Genomic DNA, 23,350 nt, shown 5'->3' with positions numbered 1-23,350 from the left:
TCTGAGTCACTCGTGGCACCTCCAAGTCCTGCACTGAGGAGAGGCTTCAGCAAGACAAAACATCATGTTCTATTCACCAGGCAAAGTCATCCCGGAGCGTCTGCCCGCAGCGGCCGCCGCTCGCGGCCATTTAGGGTAAAGACTTCCCTGGAGTTTATCTGCGAGCAGGGATGGGACAGGCTGTGCCAGGGAATGCTTCAGGAGGCCCAGCTCCCACCTCTGCCTCCCTGGTATTCCCAGAGGATTCGCTGTGCCCGTACAGGGGTGTCACAGAATCACCAAATCCAGGCTGGTCCCTAATTTGTCGCCCAGAGCAGAGCACTGAGTGTCATTTCCAGGTGTTCCCTGGAGATCTCCAGGGTTGGGGGTTCCAAACCTCACTGGGCAGCCCCTTCCAGTGCCTGACAACCCTTTCCATGAGGAGATTATTCCTAAAATATCAAGTCCTCTCATGGAGAATTATCAGGTATTAAATTGATAAGAACAGACACCACACAGTCGTGCCCGGACAGGGGTAGCGTGTCCTCTGCAGCACATCAACACTTTCAAAACTCTTTCAAATCACATCAAGTGACAACCCAGAAACTGGAGATCATGGATCTGCCCTGAGCTCCTCACAACCCCCAGCCCACACACTCAGTGATCCTGGACAGGCACAGCTCCAGGGCAAAATTCCTGGAGTTCAGAACACAGGACAGTCTCACGTGTGGGACTGGAGAAGCAGGAAGAAATCCAACAGCAAGGTTAACAAACTCAACCTGGATTCCACTTCAGCTTCCAACTTGGATCAACATTTAACAACCACTGTAAAAGAAGTGTGAGGCCAATCTGTAAATGAGGCAGGACCTTCTCCCTGCCGGCTGCTCTGGCCACAAACTCCCTCTGCAGGCAAATCTCGAGCCTGTGATCCAGGACAGGCTCTGGATGGGCACAGACAGCCCTGGGGACTCCTGCCACAGCACAATTAAAGCATCCCACGGCCACCAGGAAGCCCCCTCTGCCTGTCCCAGCAAGGAAAGGTCATGGAAGTGAGAAAACAAACTGCTGAGGAGCCAACCACCAGGTCACAGGGCCTGGAAATCAATCCAGATGCTGATTAATGCAGAGCTGCAGCCTCAGAGCTTCCTCTTCCAGTAAAAGTCTATTAGAGCAGGAGGAGGAAAGCTGACCTTGTGCATTTTTCTGGTCCAGAAGCAAAGTGCACAGGAGTTGATAAGCCACGGGCAGATGCTGCCAGAAGAACCTTAAGGCTATTTATAAACTCTTCCACTCTGACACATCTCTCCTGACTGCACACACAAAAAACAGCACCAGCCCTTCTTCTTTCCATCCCTGAAGAGTATAAATAAAGCTTCATCCCTGATTAGGGAGACAAAATGAGGAGCAGCATCCCAACTAATCTGGAGGATATACTGTCATGCGAGTCTCTTTACAAGCCAAATACCACTGAAGCTTTAAGTCCTCTAAACTCTGCTGTTCTGGAAAAGGGGAATGAAGATAAGAACAAGCTCAAGGGGAAGAAAAAGTAAAGATGCACTACAAAAGTAGTCAACAGAAGAACAAAAAAACCTTACAAAGTGTGTTTGTGTTTGCTTCACAGCCTGGCTGTGGGGCCTGTGGTCAGCACAGCCCTGGCAGACAGAGGAAATGAGCACTTTGCTGCACTGAATTCTGCCTCTCTCAAACCCAGACCAGGCGCTCTCAGCCCTGAGAGTGCTTTTAGATCCTTTCAAAGCAACACAAAGATGAGACAAAACCGCCAGAGCGACAGAGCTGAGCTGGGGGTGTCTGTGCTGCTGACACAAACACAGCCATTGACAGGATCTGACCCACAGGCAATGCATTCAGCTCCAGCCTGCTGCAGGAGGAGCGGGCACTGACCAGGAAATTCAGATGTTCTGGAGGAAAAGCAAGAACTAAATAAAGCATCCAGGTTTGTCACCATAGCTACGTGGTGCCACCGCTGCACGGCTCAGCCCTGGGCCTCAGCAGATGCTGGGGAGCTGCTCAAGCCTCCAGAGCAGCCAGAGCTGGGGCAATCTCACCCCAAAATTCAGCTCCCTCAAGGCCACCTGGCACGCTGACCACTGGAAAATGTGTCTCACACCAAGCAAGGGGAGTATCAGAAGGTTTTGCCAGCTTTTGTGATGTAGCAGTTTGTACACAGCAAGGTGAGGGGTGGGAGGCTGTTCTCAGGTGGGAGAGAGGATAAGAAGAGGAATCCTTAGGGCTTCCCACTGCCCTGAAAGAAAGGGATGTAGCCACCTCCTCCCAGACAAGCTCCTCTCCTTGCCAAACCCATTCAACTCCCACCTCTGTGGTGCAGAAGCACACAAGGGATGCAGACAGACAAAGTGACAGCAGTGAGTATGCAAGAGGAGACTCAGGCTGTGAGAGAAGGACAAAGGGCATCAGATTCAAGGCTCTTTCATGTAAAATCAGGTAGAGGGAAGAGTAGGTAATTCTGGCTCCAGATCTCATGCAGGGGTGGGAAGAGAACTAGGAGGGGAGTTATTGTGCTAATGAAGCACAAGATTTTAAGCTGTCAATATCCTCAGCACAGGAAAAGAGAAAACTGCCACGCTCCTTTCCCCTGGGGGAAGCACTAAGTGCAGCTGAGAGGCTGATCACAAACCCCCAAGGAGTTCTGCTGGATGCTTTAGGAAAACTGCTGCCGGACCAACAGGACTGCGGGATTTCTCCATCTGGGCAACTCCCAGCTCATTAAAAGGGCACGTTTGGAGTCAGCAGTCACAAGGCAAACACCACAGGGAGCTGAGGCCACTGTTCCCTGGGGCTGGCAGGTACAATGTGAAGCACATCAGGCCACGAGCAGCCGGATCCCGGCTGTGCCGAGCGCCATTGGAAGCGCTGCCTTATGTAACGCCTTCGGAAAGCTGCTAAAGCTGGCTAATGCTTTTGGAAACACATGGAAATAACTGATTTCATCACTGGCACGGGGCCAGGGAAGCTAAAATAGCCTCCGAGGGGGGCTGCGGGGGTCTGGCAGCTCCTTGGTGCCGAGGGGCCGGGGGAGCCCCGGCGGCGGTGGCGGAAGAACTCGGACTGACAGCACCACCTGCCGCCGGCACGGCCGGCACCGAGCCAGGAGCCGGGGCCCTGCTCAGAGCCAGGAGCTGGGGCCCTGCTCAGAGCCATGGTCCCTGCTCCGAGCCTGGAGCCGTGTCCCTGCTCAGAGCCAGGAGCTGGGGCCCTGCTCAGAGCCAGGAGCTGGGGCCCTGCTCAGAGCCAGGAGCCGGGGCCCTGCCCCGAGCCCTTGCCCCTGCACTGAGCCTGGAGCTGTGTCCATGCTCTGAGCCAGGGCCCTGCACTGAGCCTGGAGCTGTGTCCCTGCACCAGGAGCCCATGCCCCTGCTCCGAGCCCGTGCCCCTGCTCCGAGCCCGTGCCCCTGCTCCGAGCCCGTGCCCCTGCTCCGAGCCCGTGCCCCTGCTCCGAGCCCGTGCCCCTGCTCCGAGCCCGTGGCCCCGCTCCCTGCCCCGAGCCCGTGTCCCTGCCCCGAGCCCGTGTCCCTGCCCCGAGCCCGTGTCCCTGCCCCGAGCCTGTGTCCTTGCCCTGAGCCCGTGTCCCCGCTCCGAACCTGGATCTGTGCCCCTGCCCCGAGCCCGTGTCCCCACTCTGGGCCCGTGGCCCTGCCCCGAGCCAGGAGCCGTGTCCCTGCTCCGAGCCGTGGTCCCTGCACTGAGCCTGGAACCGTGTCCCTGCTCTGAGCCAGGGCCCTGCACTGAGCCTGGAGCCATGCCCCTGCTCCAAGCCCATGTCCCTACTCCAAGCCTGGAGCCGTGTCCCCGCACCAGGAGCCCGCGTCCCTGCTCCAAGCCCACGCCCCCCCTCCAAGCCCGTGGCCCTGCTCCCAGCCCGTGGCCCTGCCCCGAGCCCGTGGCCCTGCAGAGCTGACACGCTGCCAGCAGGGAGGCACTCAGTGCCCCCCAGCCCCTCACCAACCCCACAGAGCACTAGGACCAGGAAAATCAATGTGAAACAAGACAAACATCCCACATTTGGGGGCTGACTCCTCACAAAGAGCTGCAGAGAAAGGAGAGGATGAGCCCGGGCTGAGGAGCACGGTTGCACCCGGCTGTTCTGGGATCACTGGGAATGCTGGTCAGGCTCTCCCACAGGCTGGAATCACATCCCAGCTCCTGCCAAAGAGGCCCTGCAGGCTGCCTGCTGTTCACAGCACAACTGCTGCCTTGCCTGACCACTCATCCTCCACAGGTAGAGACTGTTCAGCACCAAAGCTCAAACTGCTGCAATAAGTGACAGGAATAAAAAAAAAATCCAAAAAACCACAGAACTTTCTCCCCAGAAAGTGCCACTCCTGATCCTATCCCATCCTTGCTGTGAAACTGGGCACCTGTCACTGCTCCAATATCTTGAAGCTCTGAATTTTGGGGGGAAGGAGACAAATGGGACTGAGACAAGTCCAGAGCAGAGGTTGATGAGGAGGGATGGCAGACCCCGAGTACTCAGTGTGTGACATTAGGGACAGCCTGGACACAGCATCTGAGTGCTCAAACCTGCATCAATGCTATTATGCCATTTTAAATTTAACCTCTTGTGGGCTTTAGATGTAAAAGATGTGTCTTTAGATGTAAAAGCTTCTCAGAGCCCAGGAAACAATGCAAGAACCAGCTGTACACAGCAGTGGCTGCGAGCTGTGCAGGGGCTTGGTGGATCTCAGGAAAACACCAGATCTGCCAGAGTGTTGTAAGGCTGTAAGTACAGCCTCCCTGACTAAAGGATCCCATGCACTGTGCAAGCTGAGGAATTGTTGCAAATATAAATGTTACCCTTTTGGAAGCAGCTGGGAAGACTCACCTCTCAATAGGTCTGAGAGTGGAGGACCACAATCCTCTGGAATTGTGTAGTCGCCTTTCCCGATGTTTTCAAATAATTTATAGATATTATCCCCTTCAAAAGGGTACAGACCCGTTGTGATGTTGTATCTGTGAAGGTAGAAGAAAAAGGATGAGAAGCAGCACACAGGTATTCAGTTCTTACCTGACTACATAAGCCAAAAACAGCCAAGAGGAAACCAAAAGAGGAATATTTGGCAGTATGTGCAAAACCTCTTTAAGCTTAGCCTGCCTTCATCACAGCTTCTCATTCACAGGGGTCAAAACCACCAGGACATCACCCTGACAGTCTGGGACAGCAAAAACTTAAAAATAAATACTGGAGATACTTGTGGTTTCTGTTACTGCCCTGGCTGTGCCTCTGGGGGCTGAGCAACAGCTGCAGAGTCACTCATGGAGAGCAAAGATCCCCTTGTGCAGAATTACAAGGAACTTTTGGGGAGCATAAACCCACCCACAGGAGTGAGCAGCACCCCCCTCTCAGCTCCCCACACCACACACGAGTGGTGACAGCAGAACTGGGCCAGGACTGAGCTGTCTGAGGGTGTCATTAGTTATGAAAATTCTTGGGGGCTCCTGGGCACTCACAGCGTCACCCCCGCAGACCAGATGTCGACTTTAAAGCCTGAAAAGGTGTCAAGGCCATTGGCAATTTCTGGGGGCTGGAATGCTGGCGACCCTTGGCTCGTCCTGCACGTGTCGTCCTCCGCAAACGGATGCAACGCCTGTGGCAGGAGAGACCAAACAGTGTCAGGCTTCCAAGGAAAACAAACTGGGACTCTTGGAAAAGTTCCAGTGGGAAACAAAAGGGGAAAACTCCTCTACTGAACATTTACAGATGATGAGATCACGCCACCACAGCAGCCACACGCCACAGTGATGAGTCTTGCACCTCTCCTACCTGAGACAGTCTCCATATAAAAAGAAGGATAAGGTTATGTAGCTTATCCCCATTTCCCCCCATTTTCGGGCTCATCCAAGATTGACATCTTCCTTCTCTGTGCTTCCTGAGCAGAGGTTTCGCGCTGTTACCAAAAGAAGTGCTTTGCCAATTGCAATAAATATTCAGAGTCATTTAGAGCACTCTGCAAGTGCAACAGAACAAAAGCCTAAATGCACAATAAATCAATGACACCCACAGAGGTGACCTCAATCTAGAATGTCCCATTCTGACTTTGCTGTGCTTCTCACATACCTCTGCTACGCCTAAATCGGATATTTTTAGTGTCCCATTGGTTGTTAGCAGGAGGTTCCCCGGTTTTATATCCTTGTGGACAATCCCTTGGCTGTGCAAGTATTCTAAGCCATCTATAAGCTGACAAAAGTACCTGCAGAGAGAGGCAGAGGGGAAAAAATCAAACACTTTTAGCCAGCAGAAAGGAGCTTTTTGCTGTGGTCAGAGACTCTGGGCCATCACTGTAACCCACACACAGCCTGGCAGTTGTAGAGGCAAGTGTTTCATCTCATAATACCCAGAAATAATATTAATGTGCCTGAATTTCACTTAGGCTGTCTGTAATCTCAGAAATCTCTTAAAATAAAATGAAAATATGACCATAAAATGATGTAGTTGCCACAGATTTGCTCCTCTGCCCTGATTTGATCCTGACAATGTTTTTGTATCCCCAGAATTCTTAGGTTTCTTGCCCTGAGGAGTGAAAGGGGCTCCAGCTCATCCCAGCTACCAGATCCTGCTGGATTTTGCCAATTCCTAATCCATCCCAAGGCCTTTAAAGTCTTTTCTGATGTTGAACTGTGGCTTGACCTCCATTTAGGCAGGAGATTCCCCCCTCACACCCCTTGGCAAGGCAGGAGCACAGGGACCAGAGGGGGCTGTTGGGCAGCTCAGGAAGTAAACCAAAAATGACAGAAAAATCAACAAAAGTATGGTTTTCCTCCCAAAATCCCAGGGCAATCCCTGCTGGCCACTTCAAGAGCTTTTCACTTTTTTTGCATGGGTGTAAAATATGAAATTATTGCACAAAGCCAGGTTTGCTTTCAAACACAGCCTGAGCAGAGCAGAACGTGCTCTCCACTCAGGAGAACACAGTGGGGAGAGGGAGAGAACTTACCCGTGAGCCTGAAACACTGGAAACCTCTTTTCTGGGACACTGTCCAGCATTTCCTGCATCCCACACACACAGTACTCCATCACCATATACGTGAGGAAGAGTTAAGGAAGCTCCAGGGTTAACACTCCTCAGAGTTAAACATTCCCCAGATGGGAATGGCTGCACTCCCCAGGTACTGAGGGATGTTCCTCCAGCTCCCACAGCACAGGAAAGGAAAATTCTTCTGCCTACAGAAAAATCCTTCTGCAGAAAAATCCTGTAGGATTTTCCTACAGGAAAATCCTTCTGCCAAATGAGCATCTGCAGCTCCGTGACCAGACCTGGAACAGGATGGGAGCTCCACAGAAAAGAAGCTGGAGATCTCACAGGTATGAGAGAGAACAGGGAAATACCCTGAAGTGGGCACAGAAATCTGGGAACTCCCTGGAAAAAGAGCTGCAGCCTGTTCCCCCAGTGCCCTGAGATGACGGGGAGCTCCCCACATCTTCCCCAAAGTTGGTTATTCCTCATTCCCTGTCCCAAACAACCCAGCTGTGCGCTCTATGGAACAGCTGCTGCTTATCCCCAGCTCCACAGGAGTATTCAGTAACAGGAAAAAGGATCCTTGGAGAGCTGGGAAGCTTTTTGAAACCACATGGATAAAAACTGTTACAACAGAATGCCAAGAGCTGGTGGCACTTTGCGGTATTTGTTCCCTCGCAGCATATTCCAGTTTTTATCTCTGTAGGCTTTAATGTTGGGGCTAAAAAGTGAGAACCAGACTGCCTGATGCTGTAATTGCCTGTTTCCTCCTCTCCCTGGGCTTCTGAAGGCAAAGTCTGGCTTGGAGGGGCCTGGGAGAACAGACCCTGGGACACTGGGGAGAGTTCTGACAGAGCAGAGGATGCCAGGGCTCCCCTGCAATCCCAAGCATGGTCAGTTATTCCTCCAGGCTTCTTAACCTAAGCCCAAAATAAGTTACTTTTACCCCAAGAAGACACATGAGGTAGAAGAGGCAGAAGGAAGACTCCTGCTCTGTGTGGGATCTGGGCTGAACACTCTGCTGCCCCTTTCTAGCACGTTCCATTTAGCAGCTCCAAACACTGAAAACTCATTAAATTCCTGCTCCATTCCCCATGAGCTGCACTTCAGAGAGACCCTAAAATCCTCTAAATATACCCTAAACAAGATTTTATGATGGGCACAAAGACATGCAGTAAATCAATAAAAGCAAGAACAGAAGAAGGAGCTCCCAAAATTCATTCCAACCCTTTCATAGTCTGGAAGAAATCCGTGAATTACTTTTATCAGAGTGATGTGGAAGACATCAACTCTACCCCTGCAAGGAGAATAAATGGTAGATAATCCAGACCAGTTCCTGGGGAGCAAAGAGGCTCAAGGACAACCTGACTGGGTGTCATTAACACCTCCTCACCCCTCCCTGGTCACTGACCCACTTCAGGTTGATCAAGCAGATCACAGAACACAATTCCAGATCTATTACAGGTGCCCCAAGCTCTCAGTTCTTCTCCTCAAGGGGTTCTGCCCCCACACTCAGCTGTACACACTGGTAACAGGATCCCTGGGATGCTGCTCTTGGAACTGGGTTCATTTTCTGCCTGGGTGAGTTCTCCATTCACCATCAGCTCTGCACTCCCAGCCACAGCAGGCCAGCAAACAGCCCTTAAATACTAAAAGTCATTGATATTTTTAATCCTGTTACCGCAGCTTTCCCTTTTCCCACAGAAAATCACTGAAGGTTTTTATTAGGTGAGTTGCTCAAATGCTGGCTTAACCTGAAGGGAGCCTATAAAAAGATGGAGAGGGATTTTTTTACAAGGCAGGACAAGGGGAAACTGCTTCACACTGACTGAGGGGGGGTTAGGTGGGAGATTAGGAAAAAAACTCTTCCCTGTAAGGATGGTGAGGCCCTGGCAGAGGTTTCCCTGAGAAGCTGTGGCTGCCTCTGGATCCCTGGAAGTGTCCAAGGCCAGGATGGACAGGGCTTGGAGCAAGATGGAACAGGGGAAGGTGACCCTGCCATGGCAGGGGGTGGAATGGGATGAGCTTTAATGTCCTTTTAACTCAAGCCATTCTATGACAAACAGCTCAAGCCTGCAGTGCACTTCCACCAGCAACAGAAAACACAAGTGGGAACAGAATCCTTCCTTCCACAGCTACAATTTCCAATCCCACAATGATTGGTCTGGAAATGAAGATATTTTTTTTATCACCAAGGGGGATGTTGATATCTCCCCCTAAACCCCAAACTGCCTCCTGCAAGGAACCAACACAGCCCTGTGCATGACTAAGGGCCCTGCCCCCAGGGCAGCCTCAGGGAAAGTCTCTTTTCTTCTGGATCCATTCCCAAACCTGTTCCCCATGTGGCTGCTCAAGGTCTGCTCTGTCACAGCCCAGGACATGCAGCACAGGCAGTGCCAGCCAGGAGCTGGGGAAGGGTTTGAACAAAATCACAGATGAATTCCTGCTCCCAGCTCCAGTGAAAACAAATTCCCCCAGCCAGAATCAGCACAGGGAGGAACAAACTTTGTGAGAGTGTAGGAACAGATAAAGATAAAAATAACAAAGTCAATCTGTCCTTGCAAGGGGAAAGCATTGAAAACCAACTCTGGACCAGCACTGCTCAGAAAGTCCAGCAAGGAGCATCCTCAGAGAGATCCCATCTCCCAGTGATGTTTTTGGGTTGTCATCACCTGGTACCAACACACGATGTCTCTCTCGGGCTCCTTTTCCCCACGCTGCCTCCTCCCTTCTACCTAATTAACCAAGATCTCTCTATCAGTAATTGACTCGCAGTCCCCTCGCTCTGTCGAGGCCACAGCACAAGCAGAAGTTGTCACACTGCTTTATCCTAATGATCTGGTGGCAGAGTGTTTGATCTAATTAACGCACACAATTAAATTACTCCTTTTCTGGAGTACTGTAATAAGAAGACGGTAGTTAGAAAACACTGTCAAAAATAAAAGCATCCATTTATAACACATGCTGCAAGGGAACAGCTCCAGGAACTTCCCCACTGGTTCCAGCAAAGTGCTGTCAGTGTGGCAGGGTCACACAAAATCCAGCAAAGTGAGGATAAAATTGCCTTGATCACAGTCTGTGTGAATTTGTGTTTGTGTGGAAAGTCTGCCAGGTGGGCAGGATGGTTCACAGCAGTGAAAGCTGCAAAAATTTAAGCTTAAGAGACATCCAAAAGGGCCTTCCCAGGAGCAGAACTACAGCAGGGAACAGTGGGAGTTCAAACCTGATCAACAGCCCTGTGCAAAAGGATATATTTTCTGCTTCTCCTCGTTGTACAACACATCTACCAGCTGGATGACGTTTTTGTGCCGTAATCGCCGCAGGAGCTGGATTTCCCTGCAGGAAGAGACAAGGGAAAAGTTATGTTTAAAAAGCTTATTCTCAACTACATTTCTTCCAAAATTTCACCCAAATTTAACCTGACTGAATGGCTCAGAGACCTGAACTGAATCCTGTGTTTGTGGGGAATAAATAAGGTATAATAGTGAGCAGCCACCTTCCCTCGGCTCGGGGAACAACCCCTTGAGTGTCACCTTCTGTCAGCTGTTCTGATCTTTGTATCCAGGGATTTTGTACTTGCCCCAAACCACAGTTTAGTCTCTTTTGCTTTAAACTCATCCTGCAAAACCCCACTGGATGCCAGCTGTGGGGAAACAGGCAGAGCAGGACAGTCAGGTCAGGGTGGTTCTGCTGGTGCCTGGCAGTGCAGGTCCTGCTTTTCACTTTGTTCTGCTGATGCTCCATCCTGGGCTGTGCTGAGCTCCCAAATTCTCCTTGCCAGCTCCCTTTCAGAGTGATGTGGTGAGTGCTTTAAGCACTGTGGTCACACTTCATCAGCTCAGCCTCTGGGAAGCAGCATTACAAGGAGTTCTGAGCACGGCTTTGGAAGTGAGAGCCCCTGCCCAAAGACAGCTCAGAGCCCCTCACGGGCACAATTAGCAGCTCCACTAATGAGCTGGGGCCAGCACAAAGGCTGAGCAAAAACCAGGAGCTGCTCCTTGGAAAGGCTTCTCCCATGCAGGAGTGCAAGGAGGATCCTTACTGATCTTTTAAGGATGCCTGAGCAGTATGAATTATTTCACTACCAAAGTTAAGGCCAGAGATTCCTTTCTCAGCTCTGGATTTAGAAAAAGCCAACAAGAGCTGAGCAGAGACCTAGGATACCACAGCAAAGCTCCCAAGTGTTCTGTGGACACGGCAGACAAGTCTAATTATAGGAATGACCAAAGGGCTGAAGGGGATTAAATTAGCACAGGAACTGCAGCCAGTGTCAGTGTGGGGCTGAGGAGATCCTGCAGCTTGCAGGGAAAGGGCTGAGGGCTCCAACCAGGGCTGCCAGAGGGGAGCAAACACACTCAAACACAACTGCTTTAAGGCCCAAATGCTGGGAAATAAATTTAAAATCCTGATCCCAACAGTTCATTCCCTGTAATACAGCTCGGAAGTACAAACACTAATTCCTCTCACCTTGAACAGACTAATAAATATCTCATATTTCTGTATGATTCCCCCCCCCAGGAGGACTTTGCAGACCAATCTGAAATGCCAGGGCAGTGCCCCCACCCCTGGGGCAGAGGCCAAGCCGTCCTTTTCCCAGAGGAAAGATTACTTCTATTTTTAGCCCCTCTTTTGCTCTGGAATGCCTGAGGAGCAGGGACAGCCAGCCCAGTCACCTCCCATCCCATTTCACTTTGCAAACCCCTTGAGTAGCAGAACATAGGTTTCACCGCCTCAGAACGGGCCTAAATTTGAATTTTTTTCTTCCAAAACTGACAACAAAACCCCACCACAGCCCACTGCAAGTGTGTGGCCAGACAGACTGCCAGAGGGCAAGGCCTGCTTCCAAGTACAACCCCCTTGGAGGGAGACAAGGAGGGAAAAGACCTTCTAACTCCAGCTCTGTCAGATCCATTAAGCTCATCCTGGTAGATTAAGACTTATCCCCTGCAAGGTACCTGCTCTGGCAAATAACAGGGGGTGTTGTTGCTCAGAACTGTAAATAGCAAAGCTGTCCCCTTGTTGCATGTGCCACACCATTTTGGAAGATGCCAAAAGCAGCCTCTCCTTCCTGGACATCTCCAGTGTTCTTCCTACAGCTTGTTCCCAGCCATTCCCGCCTAAACAAAACCCAGCAACGCAGCCAAAAGATTAATTCCCTTCCTTTGGTTCACAAGGTTCTTCCCACAACATCCTGAGAGCTTCGGAAGTGCAGCACCTGCTCCAGGACTGTGTGAGCCCAAGGGCTGGAAGTGCCAGGAAGATCTCAGAGTCACTTTTTCTCCTTCCTACTCACAGAATCACAGAATCACAAAATCATGAGGTTGGAAGAGACCTCTAAGATCATCAAGTCCAACCTATGCCTTAACACCTCAACTAGACTATAGCACTAAGTGCCATGTCCAGTCTTTTTTTAAACACATCCAGAGATGGTGACTCCACCACCTCCCTGGGAAGACAATTCCAGTGCTTTATTAGTCTTTCAGTGAAAAATTTTTCCTAATATCTAACCTGTACCTTCCCTGACGTAGCTTGAGACTGTGTCCCCTTGTTCTGTCAGTGTCCCCTTGTTCTGTCAGTAATTTTTTTTTTTGTTTTGTGGTCTTTTTGTTTGTTTGTTTTTGGTTTTTGGGGTTTTTTTGGGGTTTTTTTTGAGCTGGGGTTGTTTAGCCTGGAGACTCCCAAGGGTCCATCCACATCCTGCTCCTGCAGGGATGTCTGGCATTCCAAGCTCTGTATCAATCACAACCTGTGCTTTTCCATGGGGTACAGGTGCCAGCGTTTCACCTCTCAACCCAAATAATCATCCAGCTCAGCAGAGGAAGTCCTTGAGCCAAACGGCTCCACGGGGAAATGGGATCAGCCCCTTCCCAGCTGAGCTCACACCTCCAGGGCTTCCAGCAAATCCTTCCCCAGCAGAGCTGCCCCTGTTTGGAGGTTCCAGCTCGGGACTTGCAGACCCCAGGAAAAAAACTGCCACAGCACAGCTCCATAACCCAGGTTAGCCCTCCGAGGAATTCCAAGGAGAGCAAATTCCAACCTGAGCAATTGCCGAGGTGGTAAGTACAGCACAGGGCACTTGGGATCCCACAGAGCCCCAAACACTTAATTAACGTGTCAGCCTATTAGCACACGGCATTATTAAACCTCTGCTGCTGCTGCAGCCACAGGCTGCCAGGTTTTCCTGCCTCTTTTTGGCAATCCCACTAAATTCCCTTTTTTTTTTTTTTTTTGCAGGGATGAGATCCAGCAGTGCCTGCCTGACTGAGCCACCTCCACCTGCTCTAATGAGAAATGAAGATTCTCCCAATAGATTTAAGGAAACTGTGCCTTACAAGTTTAAGCCCTCCTCAACATCCTCTCCAGGACTTGGAGAGCCCTTCAGAGCTCATTTTCCCAGGGCAGAAGTAGAGCATTTTGGGGTAGAGAAAAATAATTCGATTTAAGTCCCAAACATATTTCAGATGTAATTTCTGGGTCTCCAGAGCACCAGGGGACAGGGCTGGGATGAGGCTGTGGCCTGGGATATCAGCAAGGAGTGACCCAAGGATGGCATTTACATCTTATATCCATCCCAACATCTCCAGGTGCCCAAGGCCCAGCTGAGACCTGTATGATCCTCCACAGCTCATTACTGCACTCTCATTAGTCCCTGTGTGTTCCTGCTTGTGGAATTACCCAAGGGCCACAGTCTAGGAACTGTTTTCCAGGGAATTCCTTGGATGACACAGCTATCAGCAGAGGCAGGAGCCCACCACAGCAACTCAATCACCTCTGCCCAACAACCCAGGCCTCACATGCAGCTTTTCTCTGTGTAGCAGGAAACACTGGAAACCACCTCAGTGATCAGATTCCACGAGAGAAAGCAAAACATGACGCTGTGATCCAGCCCACAAACTGATTTCCTGCTGCTCTGTGCACAGGAGAGGTTTTTGGACATAAACTCCTCAAAGCTGCTCCGACACAGCTGCACAAAGTGAGATTCCAGTGCAGCCTGGCCATGTTGACATTAAAATTCTGAGTCAGTGTCCTGCCCAGCTCTACCTGAAGAGCCCACAGCACTTTGTTCCTCTGACACTGACCACTCAGACACCTGGGTTTGGTCACAAATCTCCACACCCGGAGCAGACACAGCTTTTACTCCCTCTCACAGCAGTGCTGAAGGGTTCTGATAAGCTCAGAGTACCAGGGGACCACAAAATACAACAGTTTGCCTTAAAATTCCCCACTGAAGCAGCAGATAAAGCACATGGACAGGTGGGCAGAGGGAAAAGGATGAGGGAACAAAAATAGGAACTTGAACTACAGTAAACCTCTGGCTACAAGGCAAGACCTAAAATGTGCCTCGGTGTTTTGGAGCAGGTGAGGCTGAGCCAAGAAATGTCCACAGAAAACCCCTTTAATAACTCCCTTAATGACCCATCTGATACTCACAGCCCCACTCTGGGTATGAATAAAACTTGCACGGAGTTCACCTCAGGACACAGGAGCATTCCCATGGCTCTGAGAGCAGGGAACTCTCCTGATGTGGGCAAGCCCTTTTTTACCTAATTTACATGAAAAGCTTCCCTGAGGAGGAAACCAGCTCCACGCTCCCCAGTGGCAGCCCTGGATGTGCCCGTGGAGGGACTCAGGGACAGGGCACTCAGCCTCCACCAGAAAAACAAGAAACATTTTATTACACATTAACCAAGTTTGCTGGCTCCTGAACCTGAGCCAGGAAGGGAGAGACAGGGAGGTCCCAGCCTTGGGATGTGACTATTCCACAGCCAAGGCTGTCAAGAAAGGTTGGAAGGCAAAGTGAGAGAGCTCCCTGACAGCAGTGCTGGGACAGGATGTGAAATATCTCACGGCTAAACTGGGAAATCAAACTGAGGGACAGACACAGGACTCTGCAGGTCAGGGTTCACCCGCAGCAGAACACCACAAGAGTCTCCTCAACCTCTCAGAGTTCTCCCTCCCAGCCTAGATAAACTCTCATGGGTTGTTTGGGCTGCAGAGGCTCCTGCACGGCTGATAAGCAGCTCCTGGCAGGGCTGGGACGCAGCTGCTGCGAGGTCCAGGGAAGGGAGAGTTCCCACACCAGCCCCACATCTGACTTTTCCTGGGGTTCACTTCCATGAGGGCTTTGTAGCCTGAGTAACCAGGAGTGTCGGAGGCACAGAGAGCTGACAGCCCTTGGACACATTTTACAGCCACAGAAATCGGCTGGGGAGAGCCTTGAGTTACTTCCCAAGGACCTTAGAAATGAAGCCAAGGAAAAAACCCAAAACTTCCCGTGCTCATTGAGTGCCCCATATATTGGATCCTGTTCCAGGCACCTTCCACGGGTGGGAGAAGGAATTGCCACCAGAGAGCTCCAGGGCCTGTGGAACACACCTGGGCAGGTACAGGAACAACCCCCACTGTGAGGACACCAGGTGTGTTTGTGTCCCCCCACCTTTCCCAGCCAGCAGCACCTGGGCAAGGTGAGACCTTACAGAAGAATTGCTGTAAGAAACACTATTTTATCCATTAAGTGACACCAAAGTGGTGTATTCCAGACTGTCCCAGTCCTTGGGAACCTGTCCCTTCCCTGTGCCCAGCCTCACCCAGAGCGCTGGCTGCTGTTCAGAGGGAAGAGATTCCTAAATACCTGTGGATTAGAAAGCACTTCCCCAGCAGAGCCACACTGCCAGCTAAAACAACACAGGAGCTCAGCTGGTAAACAAAGACCACGTTCACCCCCTCAGCTCCCACAACTCTTCACTCACTTTTTCACGTTGGCCTCCCCGTTGGGGATCCGGCGCAGCTTCTTCTTCTTCAGGATCTTCACAGCTCTCCTGCACAGGGTCTCTGAGTCCAGCATCTCCTTGACTTTGCCGTAGGAGCCCTCTCCCAGCAGGTCTCCCATGAGGTACTTGCCGATGAGCTTGGCCCGTTTGCGCCGGGGCTGGTAAATGACCTCGGTGGAGTCGATGCGGTGGATGAACGTGTCCATGCCCACCGACATCAGCTCACTCTCCGCAAACATTCCCAGCTGCTGGGACTCCTGCAGATCCATCCTGGATTAAGTTCCTTAACCTGTTTTTTTTTCCTTAAGCGCTCAGGGCTTTAATCCTGTTTGTTAGTTTCCAACACTCCCTTTTACTCCTTCTCGGAAAAAAAATACCCAGAAGATTGTACAAACATGAATAATAATAATAAAAAAAAACCACCAAAAAAAAAAAAGAAGGGGAAAAAAAAAAGAAAATCAAACCTAAGAGCTGCTTCCAGGTCAGTTGAATGCCAAAAGATCCCGGCCTGGCTCCAGAATGTCTTTGAAAAAAAACATAAATCTGTGACGGGACACACTCAGTTTGGGACTCGCTTTGCTTCCGACCCGGTCCCGCTGCCGGGGGCTCTTCCCAGTCACCTGGCCTTGACTGGGCCCAGTTTGCTCCTGCAGAGTTAGGTCATCTCCGGGCCGTCAGGCCACCCCGTGGAACCAGAGCAGCTCCCAGTCCCTCTCGTGACTTTCCATCCCTAGGAGCTCATGATTCCCAGCCGGGGTGGGGAGATGTTCCCGCCGCCCTCCCGGGAGCACGGGCCGGAGGGAGCGGGGACGGGGCGGGGGTTCAGCCGTTGGGGAGCTGGAACCAAGTTTCCTTGAAGGAGTTTTCCGAAACAATTCTCGCGTCTTCGCTTTCGCCTACAAAAGTTTGAGGCCTTCGGTGCCTACCGAGAGCTCCCGGGGGCATCCTTCATCCACCGGGAGTCCGCCTGGCACATGATGTGTCACCACCTCTGCTCCGGGTGTCAGCGGTGCAGGACGACACAACCCCGGCCCCGCCGACCCCGGGGGTCAGGGGGAGCCTCTGCCCGGTGCCCCGACACCCGGCTCCTCCCGGGGGTCAGGGGGAGCCTCTGCCCGGTGCCCCGACACCCGGCTCCTCCCGGGGGTCAGGGGGAGCCTCTGCCCGGTGCCCCGACACCCGGCTCCTCCCGGGGGTCAGGGGGACGCTCTGCCCGGTCCCTCACGGAGGGGGCTCAGGGATGCCCACCTGGCCCGCACGGTTCCCCCCGCACCTCCCACAGGTGTCACCGGGGCAGGGAGGTCACAGCGGTGGGGCAGGGAGGGGTGACAGGGGTCAGGATACTTTTAGTGCGACAAAATCAGCGCCGGAGCCGGGACGGGACGGACTCCGCGGGGCGGTTCGGTGACCTCCGGGCCCTTCCCGGCCAGGGCTGGGTCCTTCCCCGCAGGCAGTTCCGGCCGCTCCCGCCGGCCCGAACGGTGAACTGGGGGAGGGGGGCGGGCGGCCGAGTCCCCCCTCCCCGCCGCCGGGCGGGGGAGCCGGGCTGGGCCCCGGCGCCGCGCTCCGCCCCACCGAGCCGCCGCCTCCCGCGTCCCCCCAAGTTCAGGGGCCGCCCCTCGGCCGCTGCCCCCCGGCGCTCTCCCGGCCCCGGTCCCGTTCCTTGTCCCGGTCGCGCCGCCCCGTTACCGCCCGCCCCGCCGCGCGCGCGCCGCCGCCGCCGCTGCCGCCATCTTGTCCCCGCCCGCCCCCGCCGTTCCGTGCCCCCCCCGCTCCGCGCCTCGCGCCGCCCCGGCGCGCACCCCCATTGGCCACGCTGCCAACCCCGTCCCCGAGCGCTCGAACGCTGATTGGCTGCGACCGCACCACGTCGGGTTTCGGTTGGTTCGTTACGAGCAACCCTCCCGGCCACTCCGGCCCGCGGCAGGGCGATATGATAGGTTAAACGAGCTGTCAGTCACCTCTGGAGGCGGAGTTTGGGGTGAATATCAGCTATGATAGGTCATAAGAAATGTCCGTCGCCAGTGAGGGCGGGGCTGGCAGCGGCGACGCGCTGTGATAGGCTGTGAGAGCTGTCCGTCACCGCTGGGAGGCGGGGAGGTGGGAGGTGAAGAGCGAAGGGCAAAGGGCACGCGGGTGTCATGGAGACGGGGCCCGGCCCGGAGCCGGCCCGGCCCCGCCGCCCTCGCGGCGCTTCAGCCGCTCCGGGTTTGGGGTGAACCCGCTCCTCCCGCGGTGTCCCTCAGCCCGTCCTGTTCCTCTCAGCTCCGGCTGCGCCTCATCCCATCCTGCCCGGCGTGGCTGTGTAAGTCCAGCCGAGCAGCTGCAAGAGCACCTCCAAAATAACGCGGGCATCTCCAAAATAACGCGGGCATCCCCAAAATAACGGGGGCATCCCTAAAATAACGGGGGCATCATCGAAATAACGCGGGCATCTCTAAAATAACGGGAGAATCCCCAAAATAACGGCCACGGCAGAGACGCTTCTCCTGCAGGGATACTCCGCTGGCTCATGAGGGCTGGGCTGCACTGCTCTCCCTGCGTGGCATTACCGGGGTCTCCTCCCGGTTTCACCGGACACCGGACCCCCTGGCCAGCCCGGAGGGTTGTAGTGCCACAGCTCCAGCCTGTGCCGTGCCTGCTCCCACCGGGAACACCGGGAACCGGTGCCGGCACATCGGGTTTGTGCAGAGGCAGCTCAGAGGAGCCACGATGCCCCTGCAGCCCCGCTGTGCCGGAGGGTCAAGGGCGAAGGGGATGGAGCCAGACTCGGGGTTGCAATGCAGAGCATCAGCTCTGAGAGCTGAGCAGTTATTCCGAGGCAAGGCAGGAGAAATCCGTAAATTCTTCCTTTCCACGAGAGCTGCTGGCACTGCACGGATCCCAAGCACAGGTGGGAGAGCCCTGAGGCCGTTTTTGGAGGGCCTGAGCAAGGTCAGAGCCCCCTGGGTCCCCAAAGGGTCCGAGCACAACTCCAGGGCTGGTTTGATCAAGGAATTTGAGCCTTAGAAGGGTCAGGAGGTTCCAAGGGCTGCAAAGAGGGGGTGCAGAGGAGGGGGCTGCACTGCCAAGCTCTCCACTCCCTCTAGCACCACTTTTCCCTCCTCCCTCAATGGCTTCTGTCACGACAGCGCCTGGCCCAGGGTGATTTAGTTCAGTCTTGGCACCCAATCCAAAGTGCTGAAACCCATCCCCCAAATTCTGGTAAGTGCTGTACATCCCCTTCCAGAGGTGTTCCCAGCAGTGGGAGGGCAGGGTCGGCTGGAGGAGCTCTGCACTCTGCTCCCTGCCCATCCCACTGCCTGTTCCTGCTTCCTCTTCCACCGGGGTGGCAGAACAACCCCCCTGGAAAGGCAAAATCCTGCTCGACCATCCAGGAATGGGCCACTGGAGCAGGGCAAGCCAGGGGCTCACACAGGGTGTGCCCAGGAATGCCGCAGCACCATCCCCCATGGGGGCTGTGAGTGCATCAGACAGAGCCAGAGGCTCTTGAGCTTTCCCAAATATTTGCAGCAGCATTGTCCCCTCCAGTGGGGAGGTCACAAGCCGGGGGAACCAGCTGAGACCTGCCAAGCTTGTGACACGTGGGGTACTGCAGGAGCACAGCCCCTGCTGTCCCCTCACCCTCCACAGCCTGGCTGAGGGGACACAAAAGGGTCTGTCCGGACAAGGGATGGTTTTGTGGGACCCTGGCACCTCAGCCAGGTCCCATCCCTGCCCCGGGGCAGGGTCTGTGTCCCGGCTGCCTCTTCCCGCAGCTCCAGGGGCACAGGGCCAGCTGGCAGCAGGGCTCCGCACCCCTCACCCCACGGAAAGTCAGGGGATTTCCAGGCTCTGGGAAAAAACAGGAACTGGCAGCAGGCAACAGCAGCCAGGCATACCCTGGTGGAGCTGCTCTGCAGCGGAGCCCATGGGGTGAGGGCCCCAAAAGCCCCATCTTTGTCCCCATTTTGTGAGCCTGAGTGTCTGTCAGGGAGCAGCTGCCTGTGAAGGGCTGTTCCTGGAGAAGCCAGGCTGTTTTCCAGGGACATTGCTCCTGTACAGGGGCAAACAGACCAGGACACAACTCAGCCGTGTCCCCACATCTCCCACCAGTGCAGGCACAGGACAGCCCCAGTGCTCCCAACCCAGAATCACTTTTGCTTCATCCCTGTCTTGGGGTTTGCTGTGTGAATTTGGATCCAGGCTGGGATAGGAGGAGGAGGAGATTCTACTAAGGGAAATCTGGGTTTGGTGGTTCAGGGAGGAGGCTGGTTCAGTGCTGGATGGATCCCTGTGTGTTCTCCCACTGTATTTATTTATTTCTATTTGTGTAACACCAAATAAAGAGCTGTGGAGGATTTCAAAGAAGAATCTCTGTAAGAAGCATACGTTGGAAAGTGTGACAGGATTTCCTTGATTAAATACTGTGTGCAAATGAATGAAGCCTGGGAGCGGCAGGATTAGCAGGGGGAGAAAGGGACTGAACCCCACACGGCTCATACAGATTTTCCTGGTTCCCCTTTTGCCTCTGGCACAAACCCAATGTTCCCAAGGACCCGGTGTTAACGTGGTTTCTATCTGCCAGCACGTCCCTTCTTGGGGATAAATCGGTTCCCTATGGCTGCTGCTGCACTGGTGTAAAAACAAACCCATCTGGGAATCTTTTGTGAGACCCCTCAGGATTTTGTTCCTATCCTGGGACTGCAAAGGTGGCATGAATGCAATGCAAGCAACGGGAAGTTAAAAATATTAAACTGGGGAAAATGAATGTGGAGCCCAGGGTGGCTGAGGCAGATCATTCTCCAGCCCTATGATTCATTTAATTCCTACAGCAGGACTCGTGGCATGGCAGTGGGCAGAATCCTTGGAATCTGTGCAGGGTTTGAGTGTTTCCAGCTCTCCTGTGTCCTCTGTGGGTTGAGCTGCTGCCCGGGTCCTGCAGGGAGGGAAAGTGAGGAATTTCCTTTCCTTTTGAGAGGAAAGGGACTGGACAGACTCTACTTGGTCTGCGGGCAGGTGCTGCCGGTGTTTGCAGCCAAGGCTGATCCAGGACTTTGGTTTGCCTCTCATTTCCATCCCATCCCATCCTGGGAGGGAGGGATGGATGGAGGGATGGATGGAGGGATGGATGGATGGATGGATGGATGGATGGATGGATGGATGGATGGATGGATGGATGGATGGAGGGATGGATGGAGGGAGGGAGGGATGGATGGATGGATGGAGGGAGGGATGAATATTTGGAGGGATGGATGGATGGAGGGAGGGATGGATGAATGTTTGGATGGATGGATGTGGGACTCAAGGCAAGCACTCTGGATCAGCACCGGTGCAAAAGCTGTGGGAACGGGCCATGCCAGGACCCACAGGAGCCCCCGGGAGCCCCCGGGCCGGGTCAGGACCCGCTGCTCCGGGAGCAGCGTCCGCTCCTGAACAGGGACGAGGGGCTGGGCGGGGGAGAGGCGGCCCTGGAGGCTCCCTACCTCTCCTGCTTCCTACTCCACAGCCTGGCCCGGTTGCCCCGCTCCCGGTTCTCCCGTTCCCTGCTGCCCCCGGGCCCGGTTCTCCCGTTCCTCCGGTCCGGTTCTTCCGTTCCCCGCTGCCCACTCCCGCTCCGGTTCTCCCGTTCCCCGCTGCCCCCGGGCCCGGTTTTCCCGTTCCCCCGCTCCGGTTCTCCCGTTCCCCGCTCCCTCTCCCGCTCTCGGTTCTCCCGTTCCCGCTCCCTGTCCCGTTCCCCGCTCCTCTCCCGTTCCCCGCTCCCTCTCCCGTTCCCCTCTCCCGTTCCCCGCTCCTCTCCCGTTCCCCGCTCCCTCTCCCGTTCCCCGCTCCCTCTCCCGCTCTCGGTTCTCCCGTTCCCCGCTCCTCTCCCGTTCCCCGCTCCTCTCCCGTTCCCCGCTCCCTCTCCCGCTCTCGGTTCTCCCGTTCCCCTCTCCCGTTCCCCGCTCCCTCTCCCGCTCCCCTCCGCTGCCACCGCCCCTTTCCCCGGAAGCTCCGTGTCCCTTCCAAACATGGCGGACCCGGAAGCGGCGCCAGGCGGCGGCGGCCGGGCGGGATCCTGAGCCCCGGAGCCCCCGGGACCCCCGGCACCCCCGCCACCCCCGGACAAGGTAAGGGCCGCCCGCTCGCTCCCCCCGGGGGCCCGCGGCTTCCTCCCCCCGGCCCGATCCCTCCGTGGGCGGGGGCCGCGGGCCCACTCGGGCCGGGCTGAGGGGTTCTGTGGGGACGCGGCCCCGGCCGGGACTGTGCCGGGAGCGCTCGGTGGGTGCCGCGGGGAGCCCGGGGGCTGCGGGGCTCGGAGCAGCCTGTGCGGACGGCAGTGCCGGTCCCGCTCCCTCCGCGATTCAATCGCCCGTGTCCCCCACGCGTGTCTGTCCCGCGTGTGGAGCGGGGCCGGGGCGCTCGGCGGGCCCCGCTCGGGGCTGTGCCGGCAGCGGCAGCGCGTCCGCATCGGAGAGAGCCCGGGACACTGCGGAGCCCCGGTAACCGCGACCCCAGCACAGCCCGGACCCCTCCAACCCTGTCCGAGCCGGGTCCGGACAGGGAATTGCCCCGGCACAGCCAGCGAACCCTCCTGTTTCTGAGTCCCTTTTCAGCTGCTTGTGCACGGGGCGCTGTGAAATCTGCACGGTGATCACAGAATTATGGAATAATTTGGGTTAGAAGGACCTCAGAGCTCATTCAGTTCCACCCTTCCACTGTCCCAGGTTGCTCCAAGCCCCGTCCAGCCTGGCCTTGGGCACTGCCAGGGATCCAGGGGCAGCCACAGCTGCTCTGGGCACCCTGTGCCAGGGCCTCACCATCCTTACAGGGAAAGATTTCCTAATATCGGATCCAAACTTCCTCTCTGTCAGTGTGGAGCCGAGAATCCATCCTGCACTGAGCTCCTGCTGTGGTGCAGCCCATACTGGCCCAGTTCAGAGCCTCTGCCATATGGAACCAGTGCTGTCAGACCCTTAACTGGGCTGGTACTGGTGGCTTCACCTTTTTAAATACTAGTGCCAGGTCTAAAACTCTTCAGAGTAGCCGTAAATTCCAGTGTAAGGACTGTGGCTTCCCCTTATCAGGCTCGATTTACAGTGAAAATGAGATGGGGCTGGGCAGGGCAGGTCCTGCAGGTTCAGCACTGGCATCCCCAAGCTGGATCCAAATCCCCCGAGGGTTTTCTGGCCCTTGCACTGGCCCTGGGGCGAGTCTGGAGGGCAGGAGGGTGTTGGCTGTGGTCGGCTGTGCTGCTTTGGGGCTGTTCCTGCTCCACATCACCCTCGTGTCATCGGAGCACTGAGCTCCTCCTGAGCCATGCAGGAATGGCTGAACCAAGAGCAGCTGGTGGTGGGAATATTTAAGTGGAAAATGATGTGCTAATACTGCTGCTGCTTGGTTGGGAGTGCTGTGTGTCTGCTGGGTTTTGCAGAGCTCCATAAGCTGCCAGCTGGAGCCTTTGGAAGCCTGAGCTCTGTTATCTCTGCCAAAAGCTCTTTACTTGATGGGGGTCTGTTTGTTGGATGTTTACACCCTCGTTTTCCTAAAATAAGCCTGTACCTGTCTTGTTCAAACGTTGTTGGGAGGTCTCTGCACAGGAGCAAACCACGCTGTGACTTGTCACCACGAGAATCTGGATCCTTCAGG

The 23,350-nt window shown here is 54.6% G+C and overlaps 2 protein-coding genes across 3 annotated transcripts in view; one reads left to right on the top strand and one right to left on the bottom strand.

The window, feature by feature from the left end:
• Positions 1–17,484, bottom strand: part of STK11 (serine/threonine kinase 11) — a 32,467-nt gene extending 14,983 nt beyond the window's left edge. Inside the window, exons 1-7 of one of the 2 annotated variants that reach the window (XM_063403332.1) lie at positions 16,207–17,484; positions 15,722–16,100; positions 10,224–10,307; positions 6,951–7,040; positions 6,074–6,206; positions 5,467–5,603; positions 4,841–4,968 (exon numbers count right to left, since the gene is read on the bottom strand). In XM_063403332.1, the coding sequence (XP_063259402.1) occupies positions 4,841–4,968; positions 5,467–5,603; positions 6,074–6,206; positions 6,951–7,040; positions 10,224–10,307; positions 15,722–16,011 (862 nt within the window). In that variant the 5' untranslated portion in view covers positions 16,012–16,100; positions 16,207–17,484. Of the gene's footprint in view, positions 1–4,840; positions 4,969–5,466; positions 5,604–6,073; positions 6,207–6,950; positions 7,041–10,223; positions 10,308–15,721 lie in introns of both variants that reach the window. The other variant, XM_063403331.1, reaches the window with a different exon arrangement.
• A 4,212-nt stretch (positions 17,485–21,696) lies between these two features.
• The window catches only part of SBNO2 (strawberry notch homolog 2), a 48,261-nt gene continuing 46,607 nt past the window's right edge, over positions 21,697–23,350 (top strand). The window contains exon 1 of the mRNA XM_063403222.1: positions 21,697–21,831. The gene's annotated coding sequence lies outside the window, so the exon portion shown is untranslated. The remainder of the gene's footprint in view (positions 21,832–23,350) is intronic.

The sequence above is a fragment of the Prinia subflava genome, chromosome 8 (genome assembly GCF_021018805.1).
Source record: "Prinia subflava isolate CZ2003 ecotype Zambia chromosome 8, Cam_Psub_1.2, whole genome shotgun sequence".
NCBI classification, from domain to species: domain Eukaryota; kingdom Metazoa; phylum Chordata; class Aves; order Passeriformes; family Cisticolidae; genus Prinia; species Prinia subflava.
Note: the sequence above shows the minus strand (reverse complement) of the source record. Positions and strands in the feature narration are given on the sequence as shown.